We start from the raw sequence: 26,334 nt of genomic DNA, 5'->3' as shown, positions 1-26,334 counted from the left end.
CAAATATTATGGAAAAAAAGAAGGTCAGTTAATGGACAAGACTCTGGGATGCATAAAATGTTTCTTGTGAGGCTATTAAATTTTAAGTACTTTATGTAATGTTTATTCATGATAAACTTGTGAATGCTGTCTACATTGCGCACAGACATCATTAGCATATACAGCATCGCCTATATAATTATTTAATATTGTATTAATTTCTACAGAGATGATAATCATATCTATAGGAAGCTTTAAATTATTACTTAACGAAATAAAACAAATTGAAAACAAAAACTCGTTTATGTAATCCGTAAAGATAAATTTCTCTCTCAAGGCGTCCAAAAAGGTATTGTACTCGAGGAGCGGATATAATATTCTTGATACTTCAAACTTCCATGTTCTGTTCTATAAATTTTGAGAATTAAAAAAATCAGGCTCTCATGAAATCTTTGAAATCAATCTTTGTATGGCTAGTTTATTCAGTTATTCAGTATTGTTGTGTTTCCCCTGTTTTATTCGTTTAATATTCAGAAACAAGTGCCTTTTTTTTTTCAAAACATTTTTTAAAAGAAAGAATTCAACCCTCCAAAATTTTGTTTGCCTATGTCACAATATGAGATAAATCCAGCCCTGTAAATGATGCTGATTTTTGTTGCCAAATTGGTTTGGAAGCGTTGTTGAATAAACAAGTAACGTTAAACTGAACTTTTATGCCTGTATGACTGACAATTTTATTGACCACTGAGAAAGCATTGATTTGGTAAGATGATGGTTCATACCATGTAGAAAAATTACATTTTGAAAAATAGCTTAGATGTAGTAAACTACTTTTGCCGTGTTGCTGCTGTAGCTTAGCTTAGCTAAGGAATGGGAAACCACTACAACACTGTTATACGTCATCATACGTTGTCGCTAGTTCTTAATGTTACATCAGAGGACATGCGCCGATGTTTATCACACATTTCAAGATGTTGAAAAAAATGTTGTAGCGTTGCAAAAAGTACAAATGTACGGTGTACGCACTGTTCATTCACATGTACACATATGGCCGTAAGCAAAACAAACAATGCGTTATCACATGCACGGCAAATTGCAAATCTGTGGTGTAGTGGTGCCTTGAGAAGTGGGTAAATGCTTCATTTGTGTACAGCAAATTGCTGGAGTTCGAAAATCAGGAGTTAGGCAAAAAAGTGTGAAAGAGTTAAATTTTTGGAGTTTATTCTTTAACTTTCACAACAGTTTGTGTTACGGGATACTCCCTGGCTGTGTTGTATTTCGGAGTTCATTCATTGGTGTTCAGGGGCACGTTTTAACAATAACGTTACATCAGGAGCGCGCCATGACACGAGCCTGGTTCTGCCACACGATCGACTGATGAAGTTGTCTACTTCGTCATGAGGTAGGTAAAAAACTAACTCCAAAATGTTCTTTATCTTCTGACAGACAGCTGATTATAGCTGTTACGTTAGTGTACTGACGCCAATAACCGCGGCGAACTTTGTGTTGAATGAATCTCCGATGCAAAACATGGCTGTTTTGAGCGGACTTTTTTTCGATGTGAACAAGCTAATATTAGCTTACGTCTTTCTGTTCACCTTATTTTTTTGTAAACGAGTGTTTTGCTGTCAAATTTAAGTTGCGACTCGCTCAAGAAACATTCTGTTAAGCTTCCATAATGTCATGCCGACGAGACGAGGTAATATCTAGCAATGTCAGTAAACTGAAGTGTCTAAGTCTAACTTTACCCTGGCTAAAAACGATCATAGTTTAGCCATGAACGTGTAAAGTAATGCCTGCAATGTTTTGAGTCGTAACGGCTAACGTTACAAATATTTATTTAGAAACTACTGTTTTCTGAGTCAGTGATGATGCAGTTAACAGTCCTCATATCCTCGTTGGACGCGCGCCTTTAGAGAGAAATGCATCTCTATGGACTAGCTACATAATAAAAACAGTTTTTGTTTTCTATTTGTTTTTTTCGTTAAGTAGTAATTTAAGTCTTTCTACATATTTATTTATCATGTCTGACAAAAAAATAACGGTTAAATATTTTCCACTGAAAAAAAAATGTAACTGATCGAGCTTGAGCCTTCATGTCCTAAAAATGTGTTTTGCTCTCTCCGCACAAACGATTGGATATGCACCTAATAGCGCATATTTATATCTATTATTATTTATTTCTTTTATTTTACATCTATGGATTTTAGTTTAGCCAATTCGTGATTTGAGAAGGCAAATTGAAAGAGTAGGTCAACTCACTGTCTGCCGCTTGGCCTTTAAGAAACAAAAAGCTTACGTTTAACGAACAAAAATGCTCCAATTTTTTTTTCTAAATTAACTTAATAAAAAGGAAACGAAATTATAAATACTTTGCCGTTACATACAGAATGAATTACCGATTATGGCGCCAGATATTGAAACAACAGACATAAATACTGTCCAAATAGCCCTCTTTGTGCAGGGCTTGGCCACAGAATGTTGTTCCTTGCGCCACCTGGTGGATATTATATGAAGCGCAACAACGTTTTAAAAAAACCTAAAAAAGCCCCTGCAGGCCGCCGCGTGGCGACGCGTGCTGAATTGCAGGCTGCCGCGTGAAAAAAGACGCATTTTTAATGGCCAGATCTGTAATTACTTCGTGTAATAACAAAGAATGTAACTTAGACATATTTTGGTTTACAAACTGTTGTTTCATCAGTTCTCGGCTAACGTATCCACTATTATTGTTTTGTGTTTACAGTTTAGCAGCTAAACTTCAGCTGTGTGCATGATTTGCTTGCATAAGTGTTAAACAAAATGATTTTATGTCATTATTTTAAGAAATGAACGGAGTACTATATTATTGTTTTATGTAAAGGTTCTCAGGGTTGCCACGTTTTCACAACAAAATCCACCCAATTGCTACTCAAAACTAGCCTCATTTTGTTTCGATGGGGGTCTCCAGTTAAAAACCGTGTTCTGGTGTAAAATACACATTTTTTGTTGGGGTTCCCCTGGTAAATTCACATTGCAGGGGCTAAATATGATGTGACTGGGGTCACTTTAACCCGTGGACATCAAAAACAAAATGCGGACTTGGCAACACTATTTACTCCTACTTAGCACAGAGTACTTCTCTCTGTGCCAATCACAACTGACTTGGCCAGCTGACCAATCAGAGCAGAGTAGGCTTATGGAAGGGAGGAGTTTACAGACATTACGCTCAAAGCTGCTTCAAGCTGTTTCGAAAACATTGACAAATGACTATGTATACATGTATATTCTGAGAAAAAATTACAGTGTTTTCTGACCTTACATGCGTTTAAACCTGTTGTACTTTGACACTTAAAGAAAATAATTTCACCCAAAAACCAAAATTTGCTGTACATTTACTTACCCTCAGGCCAACCAAGATGTAGGTGAGTTGGTTTTTTCATCAGGTTTGGAGAAATCTGTCATTCCATCGCTTGCTAAACAATGGATCCTCCTAAGTGAATGGGTGCCGTCAGAATGAGAGTCCAAACAGCTGATAAAAACATCACAATAATCCGCAAGTAATCCACACCACTCCAGTCTATCAATTAACACTTTGAGAAGAGAAAAGATTCATGTTTGTAAGAAACAAATTCATAATTATGACGTTTTTAACTAAAATGCAAGCCCATAATCCATAATAATTCTTCCTCCAGTGAAAAAAAAAAAAATCCACTCTCTCAAAATCAAGCCACATATTTGTTTAGAGCTGTTTCAGCCTGTTTTGGCTTGTAAACGGTGCTTGATCTGTGCAGATTTCTCTTCTGATTCAGACCAGACCACTTTTTCACTGAAGGAATCGTTTTTATGAATTATGGACTTTTTTGTTAAAAACGCCTTGATGTACTTGTTCCATCCTTTGTCTTTGATGTTAACTGATGGACTGGAGTGGTGTGGATTATTGAGATGTTTTTATCAGCTGTTTGGACTCTCATTCTGACGGAACATTTTTAGCAAATTTACATTTTTGGGTGAACTATAACTCTTTAAATTTAACTCCTTAAAAAAAAAAAAAAAAAATCAGCCACCTCAGTGACAAAAAACAAATTCTCTGATAACCAGTCTTAATATTTTATGCAGTGATGCATCCCAAGCACATTTACCTAAGTAAATTTATCTACCAGATGCAAAATAGAGTCTTAGTTCTGTTACGTAGCAAAAATTCTGCCAGCATGTGGTTGCCTTGCATACTCACTACATTTTCTCTTTCTTTCATTGGTTGGCAATTAGAGCAGACTGCATCAAACATCTACAGGTTACTGTACACCTCCTCTGAGACTAATCTACAAAGTTCAAATAACCTGAACAAGGGGGAAATAATAGAAGGCAATGAGCAACACTTCTAAGAATATCTTAAACAGTACTTTTGTAAAACATCAAACTATCTTTGGCTTGATGCAAATACCATACTTTCAAAGAAGCGAGCGTCTCCGAGTGAGGACAGCGTGTGCATTTCTCAGCTCCCTGAAGGATTTCCAGCACGCTACACAGAGCTATGTGGAATAACTTTGATTTCTCTTTGTAGAAAAAAGAAAATATCCTCAAAGAAACCGTGAATAAAACAGTGGACCAGAGGGCCCTTCACAGTTCTTCAGACATTACTCATGAATATGCATGACGATGGGTGTGCTATATGCAAATTCACACTTAAGAGTCAAGAAAAAGAAAAGAACTTGGAAAAAAAAAATCACTGACACTGAATATTAAAAACCTGTTTTAATGAAATGCATTGTGTTATTGAATGTATGGGGTTGTTTATAGCAAAAGGGTTACAAAGGAGGCCAAATATTATAAAATGGCATTGATTAGCAAAATTATGTCTATTCAAAAGTTTGTTTTTAAAGAAGTCTCTTATGATCATTAAGGCTGTGTTAATTTGATCTAAAATACAGAAAAACACAGTAATATTGTGAAATATTATTGCAATTTAAAATATCGTTTTTTTTTTTTTTATTATTTTATTTTAATGCACTTTAACATATAATTTATTCCTGTGATGCAAAGCTGAATTTTCAGCATCATTACTCCAGTCTTCAGTGTCACATGATCATTTGAAAAACCATTCTAATATGCTGATTTATTATCAATGTTGGAAACAGTTGTGATGCTTCAATTTTTTTTAACAGGATTTTTTTTGAAGAATAAAAAGATAAAAAGAACAGCATTTATTCAAAATAGACAACTTTTCTAAAAATATAAGTCCTTACTATCACTTTGCATCAATTTAATACATCCTTGCTGAATAAAAATATTAATTTCTTTAAAAAAGTATATATATATATATATATATATATATATATATATATATATTCTGTTTTACTTTTTATTCATCAAAGAATCCTGAAATTTTTTTTTTTTTATTTATTTTTTGCAGAAATTAAATAATGGTTTTTGCATTAAATAATGGTTAATTTTCTTTAAATTTGTAATTTCAGTTAAATAAAAAATAAAATAAAATAATGGTTAATGGTATATTAAAATACCATTAACCATTATTTTACATTCCAATAATATTTCACAATATTACAGTTTTTTCTGTATTTTTAATCAAACAAATGCAGCCTTTCTTAATAAGCATAAGAGACTCATTTAAAAAGCATAAAAAAATCTAACCAATCCCAAACTTTTGAGCAGTAGTGTTTTTTTTTATTTATTTTTTTTTATTTTTATTCTAAAATAAATAAACAAAAATCTTCCTTTTTTATTTTACTGAAATTACAAATTTAAAGAAAATTAAATTATTTAAATTAAACTAAACAATTTGTGTTGCTTTAATGTCATTTAAAATGAGAGTGGCATGATAAAAGTATTAATTTTATTTGTTAAGTACTTTAAGTTGTTCTTATACTATGAGTTTTTCAATATTTTTCCTTATGTTAAGCTCAGTATCTAATTTGTCACTTTATTAATTTTTCTTTATGTACAAAAATGATAAATACTTTGCTATAAATATTATATAAACAATACAAAATCTATAAATAACATGCAAATAATACATAATAAAGAACTAAACATGTTTTAGGTCAATGGCATTTTTGCACTAATCTTTAACCCTGTAACAAATACAGCTAAACACACTTGCAGGTCATTTCCTCTTATGTCACAAACACTTCTTGATTGAGGCATAATGACAGCGCTGTGTCACAGACAAACACAAGCCAGTTTAACAGCACACCAGAGGCGTGGAAAACTAATTGGTCACACTCAATCTGAGGAAATGTATTAATTTCTCATTTCAATAATCCAGTGCTGATAGGCTCACATGCCGACCTTTACGATGAGGAACATACGCTCCCAATTACCCACAATCCTCAGAGGCTGTCTTTGAACACTCTGCTGAACTTTGATAACTTCATACTCAAACATTTATAAGCGAGTAATAAGTGCATCAATTACCGAAACCTCCATTTTTGCTTAAAGTTTTCTATATTTGAATATTGTTTTTGTCCTGTAATATTACTCAAAGTCGAGCAACGTAAGCTTTTTAAGAAATTATTTGAATTTAAATGACTGCAAGACTTTTAATTGCCTCAGAACTTACGACCTTATATTAATAGAAGCCGAAAGCCATCGATTGGGATCGCCGGCTCTCTGAAGCTCAGCCTCAATTATTGAACTGGAGAAGAAAACGCAATGACCAATAATACGTTACATCATTATCTGGGTCACGACAATCCCTTATGAAGAACATCACTGCTTCAATTACCAAAGGCGGTCTGAGAGATAGTCCAGATTCTCCGCTGCACTTCTCAATTTGAAACCCATTTCAGACAAGAGCGTTTCACTCAAGTCAGCGGCTGATGATTAAACCGTTCATTTACAGTTTCAGACTTTGGATCTGCTGTCATTTTGACAAAATCAGGTCACTGTCTGCATGTCAGGCCTTTCTGAGTTCAATCTATGAGCTGAAAGAGACATGTCTTCAGTCAGAAACAGACACTTTACAACTTAAAATCATGAAATGCCTTCCTAGAAAGCATTACAGGTGCTCAAGACACAGGCCAGCTGCAAATTCCAAAAGATCCGGCCGAGGTAAGGCAGTTCTCGACGGGTTCATGAGTGCTGAGATGAAAACATTAAAGCAAATTTTCAAATATTTAAAAAATATATTTATTTATTTTTTTTAACAAATTGCTCGCTGTGAGAAATACCACTAGTATACTAGAATATCGCACTCCTCTCAGCCAATCAGATTCGAGGACCAGAAAAAACTAAAAGTATTTATGTATTCTTAGATTTAGAAACATAAAATAAATATTAACAGATTTTCTCTGGAGTATATTATACTCAACAACAGTGTAAATTTAATATTGTTTATATACTATTAAAGTATTAATATTTCAAATTAGGTTTTATTTTTCTATTTTCAGTGTTAATTTGAATGTTACTCATTTTGTTATGTGCTTTTGTCATCTATTTCAGTTTTAGTTTTAGTTATTTTAGTACTTTAACGTAAACGTCTTTTATTTTAATTAGTTATTTCAGTTAGTAACATCTCAAATTTTAGGTTTTTATTTAGTTTTTATTTCAGCTAACACTTTTTTAGTTTTAGTTAACAATAAAAACACTACTCAAAAATATATAAGAGTGTTTGTATATTTTAAAATTTTTAATGTCCATGTGTCTACATATAAATAATAACATGATCCTAACATTTGAAAGTTCAGGCATTGGTAGAATAGTAGAACAATTGAATAAACAAACAAACTAATGAATGAATGAATGAATGAATGAATGAACAAACAAATATCTGAATGAATTAAAGAAACATTAATGAATGAAAGAACAAATGCATGAATGAATGAATGAATGAATGAACAAATAAACAATTGAATGAAGGAACAAGCTAATTAATAGATGATTGAACGAATAATTAACGAAATTAATAATTAACGAAAAATGAACAAATGAATGAACAAATAAATAAATGAGCAAATTACTGTGACGGTTTCCGTCATTGAGCCTGTGAGATGTGATTGGCGGTTCTACTTGCGGCAATTTGCAGATTGAATGCACCTGCCGCTGCGCTCCAAGTGCTCCTTTAAAAGAGCGATAGCCGAGGCAAACAGGAGTTGGGTTTTGGACTTTGGGTTGTATTAGGTTGGAGTTTGGTTAATTTCAGCACCTTTTACACTGCACCATCAGTACATTACAATGTTGCACTCAGGCACCTTGCGCTACACACTGATTCTGACGTATACAGGAATATTATTATGTTTCGTTGTTTCTTTTCAGTGAGTTATGTTTAAGTTGAATAAAGCCTTTTCCAATTCGACCTTATGTTTCCGTGCGTCCCTCTTTTGTTGCTTCCCTTTGAGCCACGGGTTGTAACATTACCAAATTAATGAATGAATGAACAAACAAATGAACAAACGAACAAATTAATTAACAAGCAAATGAACGAATTAACAAACAAATGAATGAATTAAAGAAAAAATGTGTGAATGAACAAAGAAATTAAGAAATGGAAGGATGAATGAAAAAACAATAAAAACAATAAACAAACCAATGAGTGAACGAATGAATGAATGATTGAACAAATTAACAAAAAATTAACAAATGAATGAATGAACAAATGAATGAACAAATTAACAAATGAATGAATGGACAACCGAATGAATGAATGAATGAATGAACAAATGAACAAATTAATGAACAAGCAAATGAACAAATGATTTAATGAACAAAGGAACAAATAAATGAACAACTGAATGAACGAACAACCGAATGAATGAACGACTAAACAAATGAGCAAACAAATGAACAAACGAATGAATTAGCAAATGAATGAATGATTGAACAAATAAACAAACAAATCAAACAAATGAATGAACGAGCAAATGAATGAATCATCCCTTTTAATCATCAAACACGTAACAGATTGAGTGAATGAATAAACAAATCAACAAACAAATGAATGGATGAACAAATAAATGAACAAACAAATGAATTAATTAATGAATTAATTAACAAGCAAATTAACGAACGGATGAATGAATGAGCAAATTAATGAATGATTAAATGAAAGAGCGAACAAATAAACAAACTAACAAATGAATGAATGATTGAATGAATGAACAAGCAAATTAACAAACAATGGAATGAATGAACAAATAAATGAATGAATAAACCAATGAACAGAGACATGAACAAATGAATGAATTTGATGACAAGGTGACCATTTTCAATTATTTTGTTATTAAATTCAATGAAATCAATTTATTAATTTAGTAAATTCAATATTGTATGAACATAAAAATTGTATAAAACATGCGCTTCTAAAATGTGCATATATTTCAGATGCGGGTGTTTAGTGTCTATGCAAACATGCAAAAAGGTATTTGTAGTCGGACAAAACCTTCCATATGAATACCTGCCATTACTAATGAGCGAATGAACTTGCTGTTCTTTGAAACAACAGAACTTTAGTTTGACTATGTAGGACATCGTTTCACATTCAGGACAGGACCAGAGACAGAATGTGCTTCTTCCAAACATAATCGAGCACACATACACATGCACACAGGCCAGCGGACAGTGATGGATCTTATTCATTTTAATGCTGGCCTCTGTTTTCCTGCATTTGCTGTATGACAGTAGCAAACTGCCGGCTGTCAGAGAGAGCAGCGCCGCCGTCCCCATGAACACAATCTCTGATTCCTTCAGTGGCCTCATCCTCCTCCTCTTCTTTCCACTTTCACTACTCTTTCCATCTCTCTCTCTCTCTTTTTTCTTATTTCAGCATTCCCTCTCTCTCTGAATGCCATATCAAAGCGCAATTTATGGTGTATGTTGGTACACAGCGGGAGCCCGGCTACACTTCAAAGTTTGATGAAAAGGATGAAAGCAACCGTCCTCATCCTCATTTGACAGACAGATAAGAGCGACCTTCAGCCCAGGCGTTCCTGAAGGCGACGGGTGACCTTGGTTGGGACGAGCGAGAGAGGATAGATGGGACACACGTGTGTGTGTGTGTGTGTGTGTGTGTGTGTGTGTGTGTGTGTGTGTGTGTGTGTGTGTGTGTGTGTGTGTGTGTGTGTGTGTGTGTGAGGGGACAGGAAGTCAGCGTGAGGTCTGTTGCTCTCAAACGGGACCAATCAACTCCACACAGCCGCTAATAAAGGCTGATCTGAGCGCAGCAGTGTGCTCTCGGTGTGTGTCGAGGGTATATCCGTGAATGATTACAAAAGACATTTTATTTTGGTCAGGTTCGGAGTTTGCAGGAAAAGAAAGACTGGGTATAAAAGGTACTACAAAGGCTATTTCTTCTCTCTGTTGTGTTGTCTTCACTGGATGCACGCAAATACAAATACAGCACGAGCGGTGCAGTCTGATTCACCAACAAATGTGAAAGCTTTGACAAACAGGAATGCATAAAATGTGTTTTTATATGTCTTCAAAGCATAGGATGTGATTTCCAAACCTGTGGAATTTTGTGTGACTTATTTTAGAATGTTTCACATTCCTGTTTTGCATCAAGCACACATCAATACACTTTTATACACAGTGTCTCACTGAATTGAATTGAAATTGAATTGAATTGATTTTTTTTTTTTTTTTTTTTTTACTTTTTTATAAAATTATATAATATGTGACCCTGGACCACAAAACCAGTCTTAAGTCGCTGGGATATATTTGTAGCAATAGCCAAAAATACATTGTATGGGTCAAAATTATTGATTTTTCTTTTATGCCAAAAATCATTAGGAAATTGAGTAAAGATCATGTTCCATGAAGATTTTTTGTAAAATTCCTACTATAAATATATCAAAATGTAATTTTTGAATAGTAATATGCATTGTTAAGAACTTAATTTGGACAACTTTAAAGGTGATTTTCTCAGTATTTTGATTTTTTTGCACTCTCAGATTCCAGATTTTCAAATAGATGTATCTCGGCCAAATATTGTCCTATCATAACAAACCATACATCAATAGAAAGCTTATTTGTTGAGCTTTCATATGATGTATACATCTCAGTTTTGCAAAATTTAACCTTATGACTGGTTTTGTGGTCCAGGGTCACATATTTATATATTTTTTAACTATGAAAAAATATATAAAAAGTTTGTCAGTAAGTATTTTTTTTTAAATATCAGGGATGCATTAAATTGATTTAAAGTGACAGCAAAGACAAACCTTACCAACCCAAACTTTTGAACAGTAGTATGTTTAAAAGAAAATAGAAAATAAAACAAAACAAAAATAAATAAATAAATAAATAAATGAATAAACGAATGAATGAATAAAATAAAAATAAAATAAAATAAAATAAAATCAAAAATAAAAACCAGCTGAAGCATGCAGTTTTATTTACCATTCAAAAATTTGAGGTTAGTAATGTTTTTTTTAATACGTTTTAATCATCAAGGATGCATTAAATTGATCTAAAGTAACAGCAAATAAATGTATAATGTTATAAAAAATATTTCTCTCTCAAATAAATTATGTTCTTTTGAACTTTTTATTCATCAAACTGTCCTGAAAAATAAAATGTATCATGGTTTCCACAAAATGTTTGCCAGCACGACTTTTGTCAACATTGATAATAATCAAAAATGTTTCTTGAGCAGCAAATTAGTATATCACGACAATTAAAATGTACTATATATTCACATAGAAAACAGTTAATTGTTAATTGTAACTATAAATTGTAATAATATCTCACAATATTACTGCTTTTACTGTATTTTTAATCCAAAAAAATGCAGATTTGGCAACCAAAAGAGACTTCTTTCAAAAACCAATCCAAAACTTTTGAACGGTAGTATGTGTTAATAAAATAAAATAAAATAAAATAAAATAAAATAAAATAAAATAAAATAAAATAAAATAAAATAAATTAAACATGAACCAACTGAAGCATGCAGTTTTATTTATTTCTTATTTATTTATTTATTTGTTTTCTATACACTACCATTCAACAATTTGAGGTCAGTATTTTTTTTTATTAGTTTTATTCATTAAGGATGCATTAAATTGAACAAAAGTGACATTTGTGATAAATAAAATAAAATAAAATAAAATAAAATAAAATAAAATAAAATAAAATAAAATAAAATAGTGTATGGCTGAAAACAGTCTAAAGGAACCAACTATTGAATTTGCAGATTTTAAAGAGCAAATAATCTGAGCTATAATATCCACTTCCGTTTTATAGCATTGTACTCTTACTGAAAGCCATCAACTGCCTTGTAACCATCTATTTTTATTTCTCCCGATACATTTTACGAAAAACATCCGAGACAAAGCCAATACCTAGAAGAAACATAAAGGAGACTCCATTAGGTCCCCTGAGCTCTGAAAGAGCAAGTTCTGAGCAATAGCGTTTTCCTCTGGGAAACATCGACTCGAAGCGCGAGAGCGCGGCCACAGACGGCAGTCGTCTCATTTCCATAAGCAGTCATCATTCTGAATTTCATCTCCTCCTAAAGCAGCGCCTTCAAAGCGCCTGTCGTATATTCTTTAGAAAGATAAGTGTTAGATTACACTTTCAGATGTTATGACTCTGTGCGAACGAAACACAAACACACATCCGAAGGACTGCACTGGGGAAAGAGAGGGGATGGAAAAGACGGCATTTGAAGTTGATATTTGATATTTCATACTGCCATCTGTTATCAGTATAAATCAGCATGAGCATTTCAGCGGTCAAATTGCTTTCGATCGCAATCCGCCGCTCACACCCCCCGTGTCACTTTCTCTCTCTCTGCCCGTCTCCTGTGTCTGTCTGATAAGAACTACTCACTTTAATTCACTTTTTCTGCAGTCAAACTTCCCCGTCCACACACACTACTCAACTCTGTCTGTCTGTCAGTCACTCAGACGGCTGCTCTGTTCATCCCTATGCAGGACAAAGTCATTTTCATAATCAGAATTTAAGGATTCGGCACTGAACTATTGGCTGTTGGTTTATTATCATGCAGCATTCAAGTCTATGGCAGATTCTAGAACTGAATGATAAAAGTTGGTATTGCATCTGGTTGTCAATTTCGCTGGATGTCTGTCAAATCACCATCCACACTCTCATATTCGTAAAAACCCATGGTTATGATTTATTGGGTCATTCAGAGTTCAATGTTTCAATTTATGCCACATATTATTCAATGTTTTGTCAAATCACAGATTGCAAATTTAGTCTTCGGCTTGCATCCCCAAATTTGGGTCAGATAATCTTCAAACCAAGTTGGGCAAATATTAATAAACTTTTTTTTTTTTTTTTTTAAATACACCAAACCATTTACAGGCTTTGTACAGATACAGTAAAAATGAAATTCCAGGACTTTCAGGGACTTTTCAAGCATTTTATTTATTTCTGTTTCTTTGTTTGTTTGCTAGTATTTACTACCGTTCAAATTCAAAATTGGAGATTAGTAATGTGTTTTAATTAGTTTTATTCATCATGGATGCATTACATTGATCAAAAGTGACACTAAAGATTTTATAATGTTATAAAAACATTTATATTTCAAATAAATGCTGTTCTTTTGAAATTTCTACTGATCAAAGATGCATTGTATAATCAGAAAAAAATCTGAAATGTTTTTTAAGCAGCAAATCATCATATCAGAATGATTTCTGAAGGATCATGTGACACTGAAGACTGGAGTAATAATGCTGAAAATTCAGCTTTGATCACAGGAATAAATTACAATTTACTATATATTCACATAGAAAACATATACTATAAATTGTAATAATATTTCACAATATTACTGTTTTTACTGTATTTTTAATCCAATAAATGCAGATTTGTTAACCAAAAGAGTCTTTTTAAAAAAAAAACATTGACAAGACTTGCTAACCCAAAACTTTTGAATGGTAGAATACTAAACAAAACAAAACAAACAAACAAACAAACAATACATAAATAAATAAATTAATTAATTACTTAATTTAAAAAATAAAATAACCAACTGAAGTATTTATTTTTTATTTATTTGTTTGTTTGCAAATATTAATAAAATCTATGTAAAACCAATGGTTCTGATTTCTTGAGTCATTCAGAGTTCAATGTTTCAATTTATGCCACATATTATCCAACGTTTTGTCAAATCATACATTGCGAATTTATCCTTCGGCTTTCATTCCCAAATTTGGGTCAGATAATCTTCAAACCAAGTTGGGCGAATAAAACCTAATAAAACTTTTTTTAATATACCAAACCATTCACAGGGTTTGTACAGATGCTTTAAAATGAAATTCCAGGTTTTTGCTAGCGATTCGCTTGAAATGAATGATCAAAGTTTGAATCATTCGGAGTGGTTCCAGCATAAATTACTAAATTGATCTGGTTCATCTGTTCCTCTTTTCAGACATGTTTACATGACACTGCCAGTACTACTACTTGCTTAGCACGATTGTTGTCTGACATTAACTGAAAAAGGTATGATATTTTTTGAATTGTGTGTGAAACATTTGTGCTATGACAAAATTAAACATCTATTTCACAGATACATTGTCTTTCAATAATTCAAGCACTGTTCAAGTACCTCTTCAGGAATATTGCTTTTTCAAGAGTTTTTCAGGCCTTAAATTTCAGAAAGTCAAATCCAAGTACTTCACGCACTTTAAACACCTTGTACGAACATTGCATTCACTTGCAATGCATCAAAACAAATGTTTGTTTGAGAGGATGCAAAATCAGGAAGACTGAATCTTTGGAGCTGTATGGAAATTTATCCGTATCACACCCACAATACTATGAGAATACACAAGCAATTTGGTAATCACCTACTGGCAAAAAAAAAAAAAAAAAAAAAAAAAAACCATTGGGACTATATTTCTTGTGTTCAAACATTCCAGATGTTTGCATTTGTGTAGAATAATAATGGACAATATTCCAAGTTTCATGATTTGTCATTCTGAAGTCTGATAAAATGTATTGATTACTTAGGACTTCAGAACAATTTTTAATACATTTTCTTCAAAGACTTGAAGGACACTGTACAGTTAAGGCACTTCTTTTGCATGCTGGCAATTCAAACCAAGAATTGTTTAGAGCCAGATAATACAATGCAAACATCTGGGGTTACTGTACATGCAGACAGTAGATAACTGACCTCTCCTCTCCCTGCAATCCGCCGGGCCACGATCAGCTGAATCATGCCTCTCTTGTTGCCCTCGACGGACATGGACTTGCGGAGGGTTTCCATTGCTTCCTGATTGGTTTTCTCCAGTAGAGACTCTCCATTAACTGCTATCAGCTGGTCATTTACCCTCAGCCGCCCATCCTGTAATCACACATGCAAGAACATATTAAAAGTTTCATTAGAATATATGAAAATTACAAAAAAGTATGAGTGATGAGTCTCGTAGCCAATCATAAAGCAGCTCCTCACCTTGCAGGCGGCTCCTCCAGTGATTATAGACTTGACGAAAATGCCCAGGTCGGCGTGGCTCTCTTTAGATCTGTTGCCCTTGACGCTGACCCCTAAACCGGCCGACCCCGAGTCGTTGAGAGGGATTTCGAACGTCATAAACTCCCGTGTTCCATCCGGGGTCAATATTAAGTCATCTTGTTCTTTCTAAAGAGAAAAAGAATAAGTACAATGATATTGATGAGTTGAACATGGAATGGCATTTTTTTTTTCAATATTAAAATACTTTATCACAATTTAATATACAGCCATGTCATTCATTCCACCAAAGTATATGAACATATGTATGTGAATTTGTGTGTGAATTTTTATTTTTATTATTTTTTTCAAATCAGACCAGCACACCAACAATTTAACTAATAGCATGAGTTTGGGGCGGGGCTTTCTGTCTGTTTGACCAATGACCAATCCCTCCTTCGAGGGATTTAAAAAAAGTAAGTCTTTTTGTCTTTGTTTATATATATATATATATATATATATATATATTTGCAATTAAGTTGTATCTCACAATTTATTTATTTTTTTTCTGGGACAAAAACACGGAATAAAAAAAAATGTAAATTGTGCTTTGTCCCCCTTTTTTCTCTCATTTTCAAATTTGTAGTTCACAATCTCTACTTTTCTTCAGAATTGTAAGTTTATATCTTGCAATTCTGATATTATAGCTCACAATTATGAAGAAAAAGTCTGAATTATGAGATATATACTCAGAATTGGAAGAAACGTTCACTAGAATTGGTAAATTCATTCATTGTTTCATTATTTTAGGATAGCTGTTTGAAAACAATCATTTTGCAGATCAATTTGTGGAGTATAAAATGACACCTCAGTTTTAATAATAAAAAAAATCTAAAGTATATAAAGCATGTAAAAACATGTAACAAATGGCATGAAATATACAGTGGGATAAAAGTTTTCAAGTAGCAGTCTATCGAAGCTATGTAATAAAAGAAATTTTAAAAAAGTAAATTTGGGTATATATAAGTCAAAATTATGACTTTATTCTCGCCATTTCAAAGCAAAACTAAGCTAAACTAAAAAGCAACAAAACAAAAAAGCAAAGCAAAACAAAACTAAAAAAACCTAAATAAAACAAAGCAAAGCAAAACTAAACTAAAAGAAGCAAAAAAAACAAAACAAAGCAAAACAAAACTAAAAAGGCAAAATTTAAAATAAAACAAATCAAAACAAAACAGAAAACAAAACTAAACTAAACAACTAAACTAAACTAAACTAAAAAACAAAGCAAAGCAAAACAAAACTAAAAAGCAAAAAGTAAAACAAATCAAAACAAAATGCAAAGCAAAGCAAAGCAAAACTAAACTAAACAATTAAACTAAACTAAAAAACAAAGCAAAGCAAAACAAAACTGAACTTAATAAGCAACAAAAAAGCAAAGCAAAACAAAACTAAAAAAGCAAAAAAAAACACAATGCAATGTAAAGCAAAACAAAATGCTAAGCAAACTAAAGCAAAACAAAACTAAAAAAACTAAACTAAAAAAACTAAACAATACAAAGCAAAACAAAAAAGCAAAGCAAAAAAAATAATGCAAAACAAAACTAAACTAAAAAGCAAAAAAAAAAAAAACTACAAGCAAAGCAAAAGTGAGCTGAAAAGCAAAAAAATGCAATGCAAAGCAAAACAAAATTCTAAGCAAACTAAAGCAAAACACAAAACTAAACTAAAAACAAAAAAGCAAAAAAAAAAAAAAGCAAAAGCAAAGCAAAACTAAAAAGCAAAAAAAAAAGCCTAAACAAAGCAAAGCAAAACTGAACTAAAAAAGCAAAACAAATAAATTAGAAAAATGCCACAAAAAAGCAAAAGACATTCTTTGATTGCCATTCAATTAAACTAATTAGTTAAAATCATTAAACTAAGCACAAAAAAAAACAAATAGTAAAACAAAGAAATGGAAAGCAAAACTGAAAAGCAAAAAAAAAAACACAAAATAAAACAAAATAGAACAAAACTAAACATAAAAAGTAAAAAAAGACAAGAAAAGCAAAAACAAAATAAAGCAAATCAAAACTAAGCTAAACTAAAAAGCAAAAAACTAAACGAAACAAAAAAGCAAAGCAAAACAAAACAAAACAAAACAAAAAAATAAAACAAAGCAAAGTAAAACAAAAATAAAGCAAAGCAAAACAAAACTAAATTTAAAAAGCAAAAAATTAAACAAAACAAAGAAAAAAGAAAAAGAAAAAAAGAAAAACAAAGCAAAGCAAAACAAAGCTAAAAACAAAATAAAGCAAAGCAAAACTAAACAAAAAACCCAAAAACAAAATAAAACAAAACTAAAAAAGCAAAACAAAAACAAAATGCAAAGCAAAACAAAAAGCTAAGCAAACTAAAGCAAAACAAAAAACAAAACTAAACTAAAAAAAGCAAAAAACTAAATAAAACAAAACAAATCAAATCAAAAAGCAAAGCAAAACAAAACTAAAAAACAAAATTAAAACAAAACAAAACAAAAAGCAATGCAAAACATATTACAGCACTCTGATATTTGTATACAACTATATATGATATTTGGACACTGCCATCATTTCTAGTAGAGCTAGATTCAACCTAGTAGTCAAGTCATCTTGGTCACAGCTGACCACTTTAGACCAGCAAAAATCCAGCTACCATGTCCCAAAACTAGCTTTTTTCCAAGCAGGGAGGTCATTAAAAGGGATTCATTGGGGGGAAAATCCACTCTCTATAGCACTTTTATACAAAGCAAAGGTAATGTGTTTTAAGAAAGGTTCAGCACACACAGACACACACACACACAGCTGAAGAATGCCAGGTGCTTGGCTTTAGTCCAGCTGCCGAGAGCAAAGAGGCTGGAGACGAGTTATAGAGATTCAGCCAAGCATTCAGGTGAGGCCCCTATCTCTCCTTCCTTTCATAATACACCTCACACACACACACACACATCCCATCATCCCGTGCCGGAGCGGTTGCCATGGCAACCCAGGTGGCTCTCAGCAGACAATAGCAGCTCTCAGGTTAAGAACCAACAACCAGGTGAAGGTGGCAGGAAGAACACACGCGGCGCGGGCGTCAACGCGGCGTTCACGCGTGTGATTTCCACCCGGTCGTTTAGTTCCTGTCATGCCGTCAACAAGTCTTTCAGAATGACACAATGAAGTGGCTCTCGTCGGCTCCCTCTCGTACCCCTAGAGAGGGTCGGCGGCCGGAAGTGATATGCATTATGGACAGAAACATGAAGAAACATCTCTTTGAGTTTTACCACAATTCTCGCCTTTGACAGATAACACAGTTTTTGCCGCCTGTTCCGTGGCAACCGAGAAATAACATGTCAAGCACTTGAAGGAGTTTCCAGAGCTGTCAGCGAAGACACGGAGCCTCATCAATTAGGGCCTTATTTTGCTGGGCGAGTTATTTAGAGGAGCTCAGATATATGATCATCAGAGACTGTACTAATGCTTGGTGAAATGACAACAATGTGCGACTCTAAGAATGTGCAGCGATCAATCAAAAGGCAGAGATAAAGTTTCAGAGTGTATCAATCAGTCAATTAATCAGAATCAAACTGACAAAGAATGTCTGCAAATTATATCATGCATTTATTAATCAGCCTATCAATTTTAAAACACATTTTAAAAGTTTTCTTAAGAAACACGAATACTGCTTATCTGTCCAAAACTTGCTGTCTAAAAGTAACAGCGTAATTGTAATAAGATCTAAAACTGATAAATAAACAAGCAAAGCAAAGCAAAACTAAACTAAACCAAACCAAACCAAAAAAGCAACCAAAAAAACAACAACAAAAAAACAAAAAAAAAAAACAAAGCAAAACACAAAAAAGCAAAACTAAACTAAAAAAGTAAAAAACAAAATAAGACAAAACAACAAAAAACTAAACAAAAACAAAGCAAAGCAAAGCAAAGCAAAACTAAAAAAAGCAAAGCAAAACTAAACTAAAAAAGCAAACAACAGAATAAAACAAAAACAAGACACAAAGCAAAGCAAAACGAAACAAAACAAAAAAGCAAAAAATAAAAAAGCAAACCAAAACTAAACTAAAAAATAAAAAATTAAATGAATATATAAAAATAAAACAAAACAATGCAAAGCAAACTAATACAAAAAAAAACTAAATTAAAAAAGCAAAAAACTAAATAAAACAAAACAAATAAAAACAAAAAGCAAAGCAAAACTGAACTAAAAAGCAACAAAAAATAAAATAAAAAAGCAAAACAAAAAATAAAGCAAAGCAAAACTAAACTAAAAAAGCAAACAACAGAATAGAACAAAAATAAAACAAAAAGCAAAGCAAAACAAAACAAAAAAGCAAAAAACAAAAAAGCAAAGCAAAACTGAACTAAAAAATAAATAAATGAATAAATAAATAAAAAATAAAATAAAAACAATGCAAAGCAAACTAAAGCAAAAACAACAACAAAAAAAAAACTAAACTAAAAAAGCAAAAAACAAAAACAAAACAAATAAAAACAAAAAGCAAAGCAAGACAAAACTCAAAGGCAAAAACAAAAGTGAATGAAAAAATAATGTACGGAAAAATGAACAAATTACTAATCCTTTAAAAATCGAATAAACTAACAAAAATGATAAAAAGAGCAAGCAAAACATAAAAAACAATTGAAAGACGAATGAATGAACACATGAATCTGTTCGTAAAATAAATACACATTTCCTCAATGAGTTGCACAATGGGGATATCATTTAAGTCATGTCAGTAGCATAAATGTGCAAGGCAAACGGAACTAACTTAATTTAACCTGGCATGTGTTCTCCCTCAGTTTCATTGACATATGTGACCCTGGACCACAAAACCAGTCATAAGGTTAAATTTTACATCATATGATATGATATATACATCATATGAAAGCTCAATAAATAAGCTTTCTATTGATGTATGGTTTGTTAGGATTGGACAATATTTGTCCGAGATACATCTATTTGAAAATCTGAAATCTAAGGGTGCAAAAAATCAAAATACTGAGAAAATCACCTTTAAAGTTCTCCAAATTAAGTTCTTAGCAATGCATATTACTAATCAAAAATTACATTTTGATAGGTTTACAGTAGGAATTTTACAAAAAAATCTTCATGGAACATGATCTTCACTTAATTTCCTAATGATTTTTGACATAAAAGAAAAATCAATAATTTTGACCCATACTATGTATTTTTGGCTATTGCTACAAACATACCCCAGCGACTTAAGACTGGTTTTGTGGTCCAGGGTCACATATATGAACACATCGTTGCTTACAAATCTCCAAAATGAGGTGATCTCAACCTGACTAAAAACAAATTCTTGACATTCACTTATGTTAAAAAAATAATCTGACCCAACCAACTTTTATCACTATTCAAACAAGAAATGAGTTATGCAAAAAGCTAATTACCAGCTTAAAACCGTTGCAAAATCTGCACGCTCCTTCAAACTAAATTCCCGATCATAAGGATCCCGACAGGATTATAATGCCAAGTCATTTTGAAAGAAGTACCTATGAGCCGGTGCTACAGGTGGCTTAAATCTAAATCTGTCAGCCACAAGGTCTCTATGTTCAAGGATCCCCAAGCTATGTGTCTGACGTATTGTAATGAAATGAGTTTAAAGTTACTATAAAATTCTATAACATCCAACAGTTTGTTTAAAGGTCTGAAATTGTGATACAAACAGCTGGTTCATTTTCACAAGCCTTCACAACACTACATTTCTTTCACACGCTGACAGAGGAGAAACGCATGACTTTATAAAAGGCGCATCCAGCTCAACCTGGCCCATTGTGCTCGGGAGTAATTAATTCATTCATAAGCAGACTGGATGGTGTGCATTCATTGCATGCTTTTGTTTCCAGAGTGAGCTTGAATTATACTGTCAGTGAACAGACAATGAAGAGAAGAGCCCACGAGAGATAAGACAACGTCTGAACACACACAGAGAAGAGCAGACATCTGGCATTCACTCTCACTATTCCACTGGGACTTATACACAGATTATATAAATAAGAAAAAGAAAAATATAAACATTGCTCTCTAGCTTCAAACCGCTGCCGAGGTTTGAAACAATTAGCACGGCAGAAACTTTCTCGCCCGAACAGGGCAACGACATAAAGGTCACTGGAAATGAATTTAAGAGGCTAAAAGAAATCAGTCAAGTATGTAATTGCAAAGAAGGCCTGTGCATGATAAGTACAGAAACATGAAATTTCTCACTACTGTTTCTTTGGCCCGCCACCTTCCCGATAAAGACTGCATATTTAACGCCTCCGACTAAAGCACATTCAGGACTTTCAGGTACAATTAGACCTGAAGACCCGAGAAAGAGAGAGAGGAGGAGATTAAATGAGACATTCAAAGCTTCCAGAGGAAGCGAGGAGCGAAAGAACTGTCACAGCTCAGCACCTAAAGCGAAGGTGACACCAAGAGCTGAAGAGCAGATGAGTCAAACACCTCATTTATACATATTTTTACAAGAAACCAAAATTCCCAAAAGAAAAGAAAGAAGAAAACGAAAAATGTTAGGAACGTAGGGCTGCAATGCAATGGCCAAAGAGTTCATTATGATTATTATTTTTCACAACTGACCCTGGACAACAAAACCAGTCATAAGAGTTTTTAATTGATGTGATTTTATTCAAATCAGCTTTCCATTGATGTACGGTTTTGTTAGGATAGGACAATATTTGGCCGAGATACAACTATTTAAGAATCTGGAATCGGAGAGTGCAAAAAAATCTAAATATTTAGTAAATTGCCTTTAAAGTTGTCCAAATGAAGTTAAATTTAGTTTTAATTTAGTTAGCTTTCCGATAATGTAATTCTTTTTTTTTTTTCTCTTATGACTGGTTTGTGGTCCAAGGTCACAAAGCAGTACAGTTTTGTTCAGTCCACACAAAGCTGATTCAAAATCCACCCAAAAGAAAGAAAAAATAGCCCAGTTTTCTCTCTGTCCAATCACAGTTGACTTTCTTTTTTTTTTTAAGTACCAATTACTAAATCAATAATAAATGCATGCAGGCAGAGAAATAAAACACATATTAAATATGAACATACTACATATAAACTTGTCTTGCTAAAACAATCTTAATTAAATTTAAAACATACACAGAACAAACAAAATCAAAATGTTTATATTAAAGACCATTTGCAAATGTCAACTGTGATTAGTTTTTATTCCTTTGGGTGGATTTTGCGTCGCCTTTGGGTTGGAAATTTTTCTAGGTTGGAAAGATTAAAACCACTGAAAAAAAAAAAAAAAAACAACTGTACTGATTTGTTGGACCACTAAACCATCATAAGGTTCTATTTAAAAAAAAAAAAGATAATTATACATCATCTGATATTAAAAGTAGAATTAAAAGTGCCAAAATTACTAAATATGAATAACTGAAAGTACCTATTACTAATAAATAATACATGCATACAAGCAGAAATCAAATAATTAAATATGAGCATACTGCATATAAACTTGTCTTGCTAAAATAATCTAAATTAAATTGAAAACACACAGACAGAATAAACTAAATTGAAATGTTTACATTAAAACCATTTATGGGAATCTCGCAAATGTCAACTGTGAGTTCTTATTCCTTTGGGTGGATTTTGCATGACCTTTGGGTTGGAAATTTCTCAGGGACCTGGCAACCCTACGTATTGCAAAAAGAGCACCTTCACATGGTTGCCAGGTTGGAAAGATTAAGTAAAATCAAGTATCATCTGAAATTAAAAGTATAATTCCAAGTACCAAAATTGCTAAATATGAATAACTGAAAGTACCTATTACTAAATAAATAAATGAATAAATAATAAATGCATGCAAGCGGAGAAATAAAATATAGATTAAATAATTAAATATGAATATACTAGATATAAACTTGTCTTGCTAAAATAATCTAAATTAAATTTAAAACATACACAGAATAAGCAAAATCGAAATGTTTATATTAAAACCATTTACAGGAATAATTCGTTTTTACCCCTTTTGTGCGGATTTTGCATCGGCTTTGGGCTAAAAAATATGGGATCTGGCAACCCTGCATATTTCAGAGAGAGCGCCTGCATATGGTTGCCAGGTTGGAAAGATTAAGTAAACCACTGATCAGAAATTGTGCAGATTTATATTAAAAAAAGAAGAACAAAAATGATTTAGGCCTGGTTTCACAGACAGGGCTTAGACTAAGACAGGAATAGGCCATAGTTTAATTAGGACATTACAGTATATTTTTTTTTATGAACGTGACGTGTGCATCTCAAGTGAAAACAAAAACACTGATATATTTTAAGATCAGTCCGTGCAAGTTACATTTTTGTCTGGGAGTAGGCCGGGGGATAAACTCTTAATATCTGGCAACCAAAACCATTATAGCTTGTGGAAGCTTGTTACCAATGCAAGATGTTACATTAAAATAAATAGTTTTGAGGATAAATAACCAGCAGGCAAATATAGCAGACGATTATGCTTAATAAATCAAGATAAGCATAAATCATGAGGACATTTAAAATGCAATGTGTCACGCAGGCTTACAACATTGCCTTCGGTGCGCTTATCTTATTTTGATTATACTTAATAAGCTGACAATATGCCTACAGAGGATGTTATGTTTTATAACAAGCCAATATTTGATCATTACCAGCATTTTGTTGTACACATAAACTTGTATCTGCTACAAGGACGACATCGCGGTTGAGACCTAACTGTGCTTGACTACACCACATGCTCTCAGCGAGCTCTGCCTGTCCCAAAACTGCTCTAAACTAGCTTGTTTATCAGCGCTGTACAGCGGCTGCTCCATACGAAACGGCTAGGCTAATTGCTGTCACAGCTGAGAAAAAGAAGTGCTAAACAAAAACAGGTGGCAGCTCAGAACTGTTTTGTGAAACGAAAAGAAAAAAAAAATGCTAGCAGAACGCTATTGTCTTCCAATGCACTTTGCGACATTAGGTTTAATTATGGAAGTGCTTGGCTTTCCCAATTCACAGCCGCGCAAACTGGCACGCTTTAAATGCGGCCCATAAAAGCGCTCGTGAAGGGAAACGGCTGCTCATCTGCAAACTGTGGGGAAAAAAGAGGTAGAGAAAGCAGGAAAAAAACAAGGGAACGATTTCAGGGGAGTAAAAAGGGTTCGAGCAAGCAATTGAACTTAAGCGTGCCAGTCTGGCTAATGGAGACGGGTGAGGTAATTTTCACAGTAGGGATGCCAGGCGTAGTGCTTAAAAAGAGAGAGCGACTCGCCATGCTCGACTATCCTAAAAAGATACGGGCTCTGGATGAAGAGGAGATCAGGATGAGCGCTTAATGGATGGCGCATTTGCAGCTTTGGAGGTTTGCTGACCTGCTGTGTCAAAACCTGCATTTATGTGGATATCTTTAAGACACGTGAACCTGTTTTGAATTCTGATTGCAGTTTTAGACTTTAAAACATGTCTGATTTCTGTTCATTTACTATAGTGCATTTTTACCTAAATATATATATATATATATATATATATATATATAAATAAAAACAAGAAAAAGTGAGAGAAAAACCAAGAAAGAAACTAATAAAACAAACAATGGTTTTACCAAAGAAAAAAACTACTTATGGAATAAAGAAAAAAATTAACAAAGAAAGAATACATTCATGAAAAAGGAAATAAAACAAAAACAAACTAATAAATAAATAATGGACACAGACAAGAGTAAGAAAATAAAAAAGAAAAGCAACTGAAGAAAGAAAGATTTACAGAAAATTGAACAGATTAACAAACTTCAAAATAAAATAAAGAAAGAAAGAAAGAAAAAAAGAAATAATGAAATCAAGATTTACAGAAAATTGAACAAATGAACAAACTTAAAAAAATAAATAAAGATTTCTAGAAAATTGAACAATGAACAAATTAAAAAATAAGAAAGAAAGAAAAAAGAAAGATTTACAGAAAATTGAACTAATGAACAAACTAAAATGAAATAAAAAAAGTTTTATAGAAAATTGAACAATGAACAAACTTAAAAACAAAAAGAAAGATTTACAGAAAATTGAACAAATGAACAAACTTGAAAAATAAAAGAAAGAAAGAAGGAAAGAAAGATTTACAGAAAATTAAACAAATGAACAAACTTAAAAAATAAATATTTCTAGAAAATTGAACAAATGAACAAACTTACAAATAAAAGAAAGAAAGAAAGAAAGAAGCAAAGAAAGAAAGAAAGAAAGAAAGAAAGAAAGAAAGAAAGAAAGAAAGAAGGAAAAAAGATTTACATAAAATCAAACAAATGAACAAACTTACAAATAAAAGAGAGAAAGAAAGAAAGAAAGAAAGAAAGATTTACATCAAATCAAACAAATGAACAAACTTAAAAAATAAATATTTCTAGAAAATTGAACAAATGAACAAACTAAAAATTAAAAGAAAGACAGAGAAAGAAAGAAATAAAGATTTACAAAAAATTGAACAAATGAACAAACTTAAAAAGAAAGATTTATAAAAAAATGAACAATGAACAAATGTACAAATTAATGGAAGAAAGAAAGATTTACAGAAAATTGAACAAATGAACAAACTCAAAAAATCATGAAAGAAATAAAGAAAGATTGACAGAAAATTGAACAAATGAATGTAAAAAACAATGAAAGAATTATTCATAGAAATTTGAACAAGCTTACAAAAGAATAATAAAAAGGATTTATAGAAAATTGAACAATGAACAAATTTACAAATTAATGGAAGAAAGATTTACAGAAAATTGAACAAATAAACTTTTAAAAATCATGAAAGAAAGAAAGATTTACAGAAAATTGAACAAATGAACAAAAAACAATGAAAGAATGATTTATAGAAATTTGAACAAGCTTACAAAATAAAATAAAAAGATTTATAGAAAATTGAACAAATGAACAAACTTAAAAAGAAAGATTTATAAAAAAAAATTGAACAATGAACAAATGTACAAATTAATGGACGAAAGAAAGATTTACAGAAAATTGAACAAATGA

At 32.2% G+C, this 26,334-nt stretch overlaps 1 protein-coding gene across 1 annotated transcript in view; it reads right to left on the bottom strand.

Annotated features, from left to right (window-relative positions):
* The window catches only part of pard3aa (par-3 family cell polarity regulator alpha, a), a 233,055-nt gene that overhangs the window by 94,977 nt on the left and 111,744 nt on the right, over nt 1-26,334 (bottom strand). Inside the window, exons 11-15 of the mRNA XM_073830324.1 lie at nt 18,615-18,709; nt 18,355-18,470; nt 15,335-15,520; nt 15,071-15,226; nt 6,186-6,203 (exon numbers count right to left, since the gene is read on the bottom strand). Of these exons, the coding sequence (XP_073686425.1) occupies nt 6,186-6,203; nt 15,071-15,226; nt 15,335-15,520; nt 18,355-18,470; nt 18,615-18,709 (571 nt within the window). The remainder of the gene's footprint in view (nt 1-6,185; nt 6,204-15,070; nt 15,227-15,334; nt 15,521-18,354; nt 18,471-18,614; nt 18,710-26,334) is intronic.

The sequence above is a fragment of the Garra rufa genome, chromosome 24, assembly GCF_049309525.1.
Source record: "Garra rufa chromosome 24, GarRuf1.0, whole genome shotgun sequence".
NCBI lineage: Eukaryota > Metazoa > Chordata > Actinopteri > Cypriniformes > Cyprinidae > Garra > Garra rufa.
Note: the sequence above shows the minus strand (reverse complement) of the source record. Positions and strands in the feature narration are given on the sequence as shown.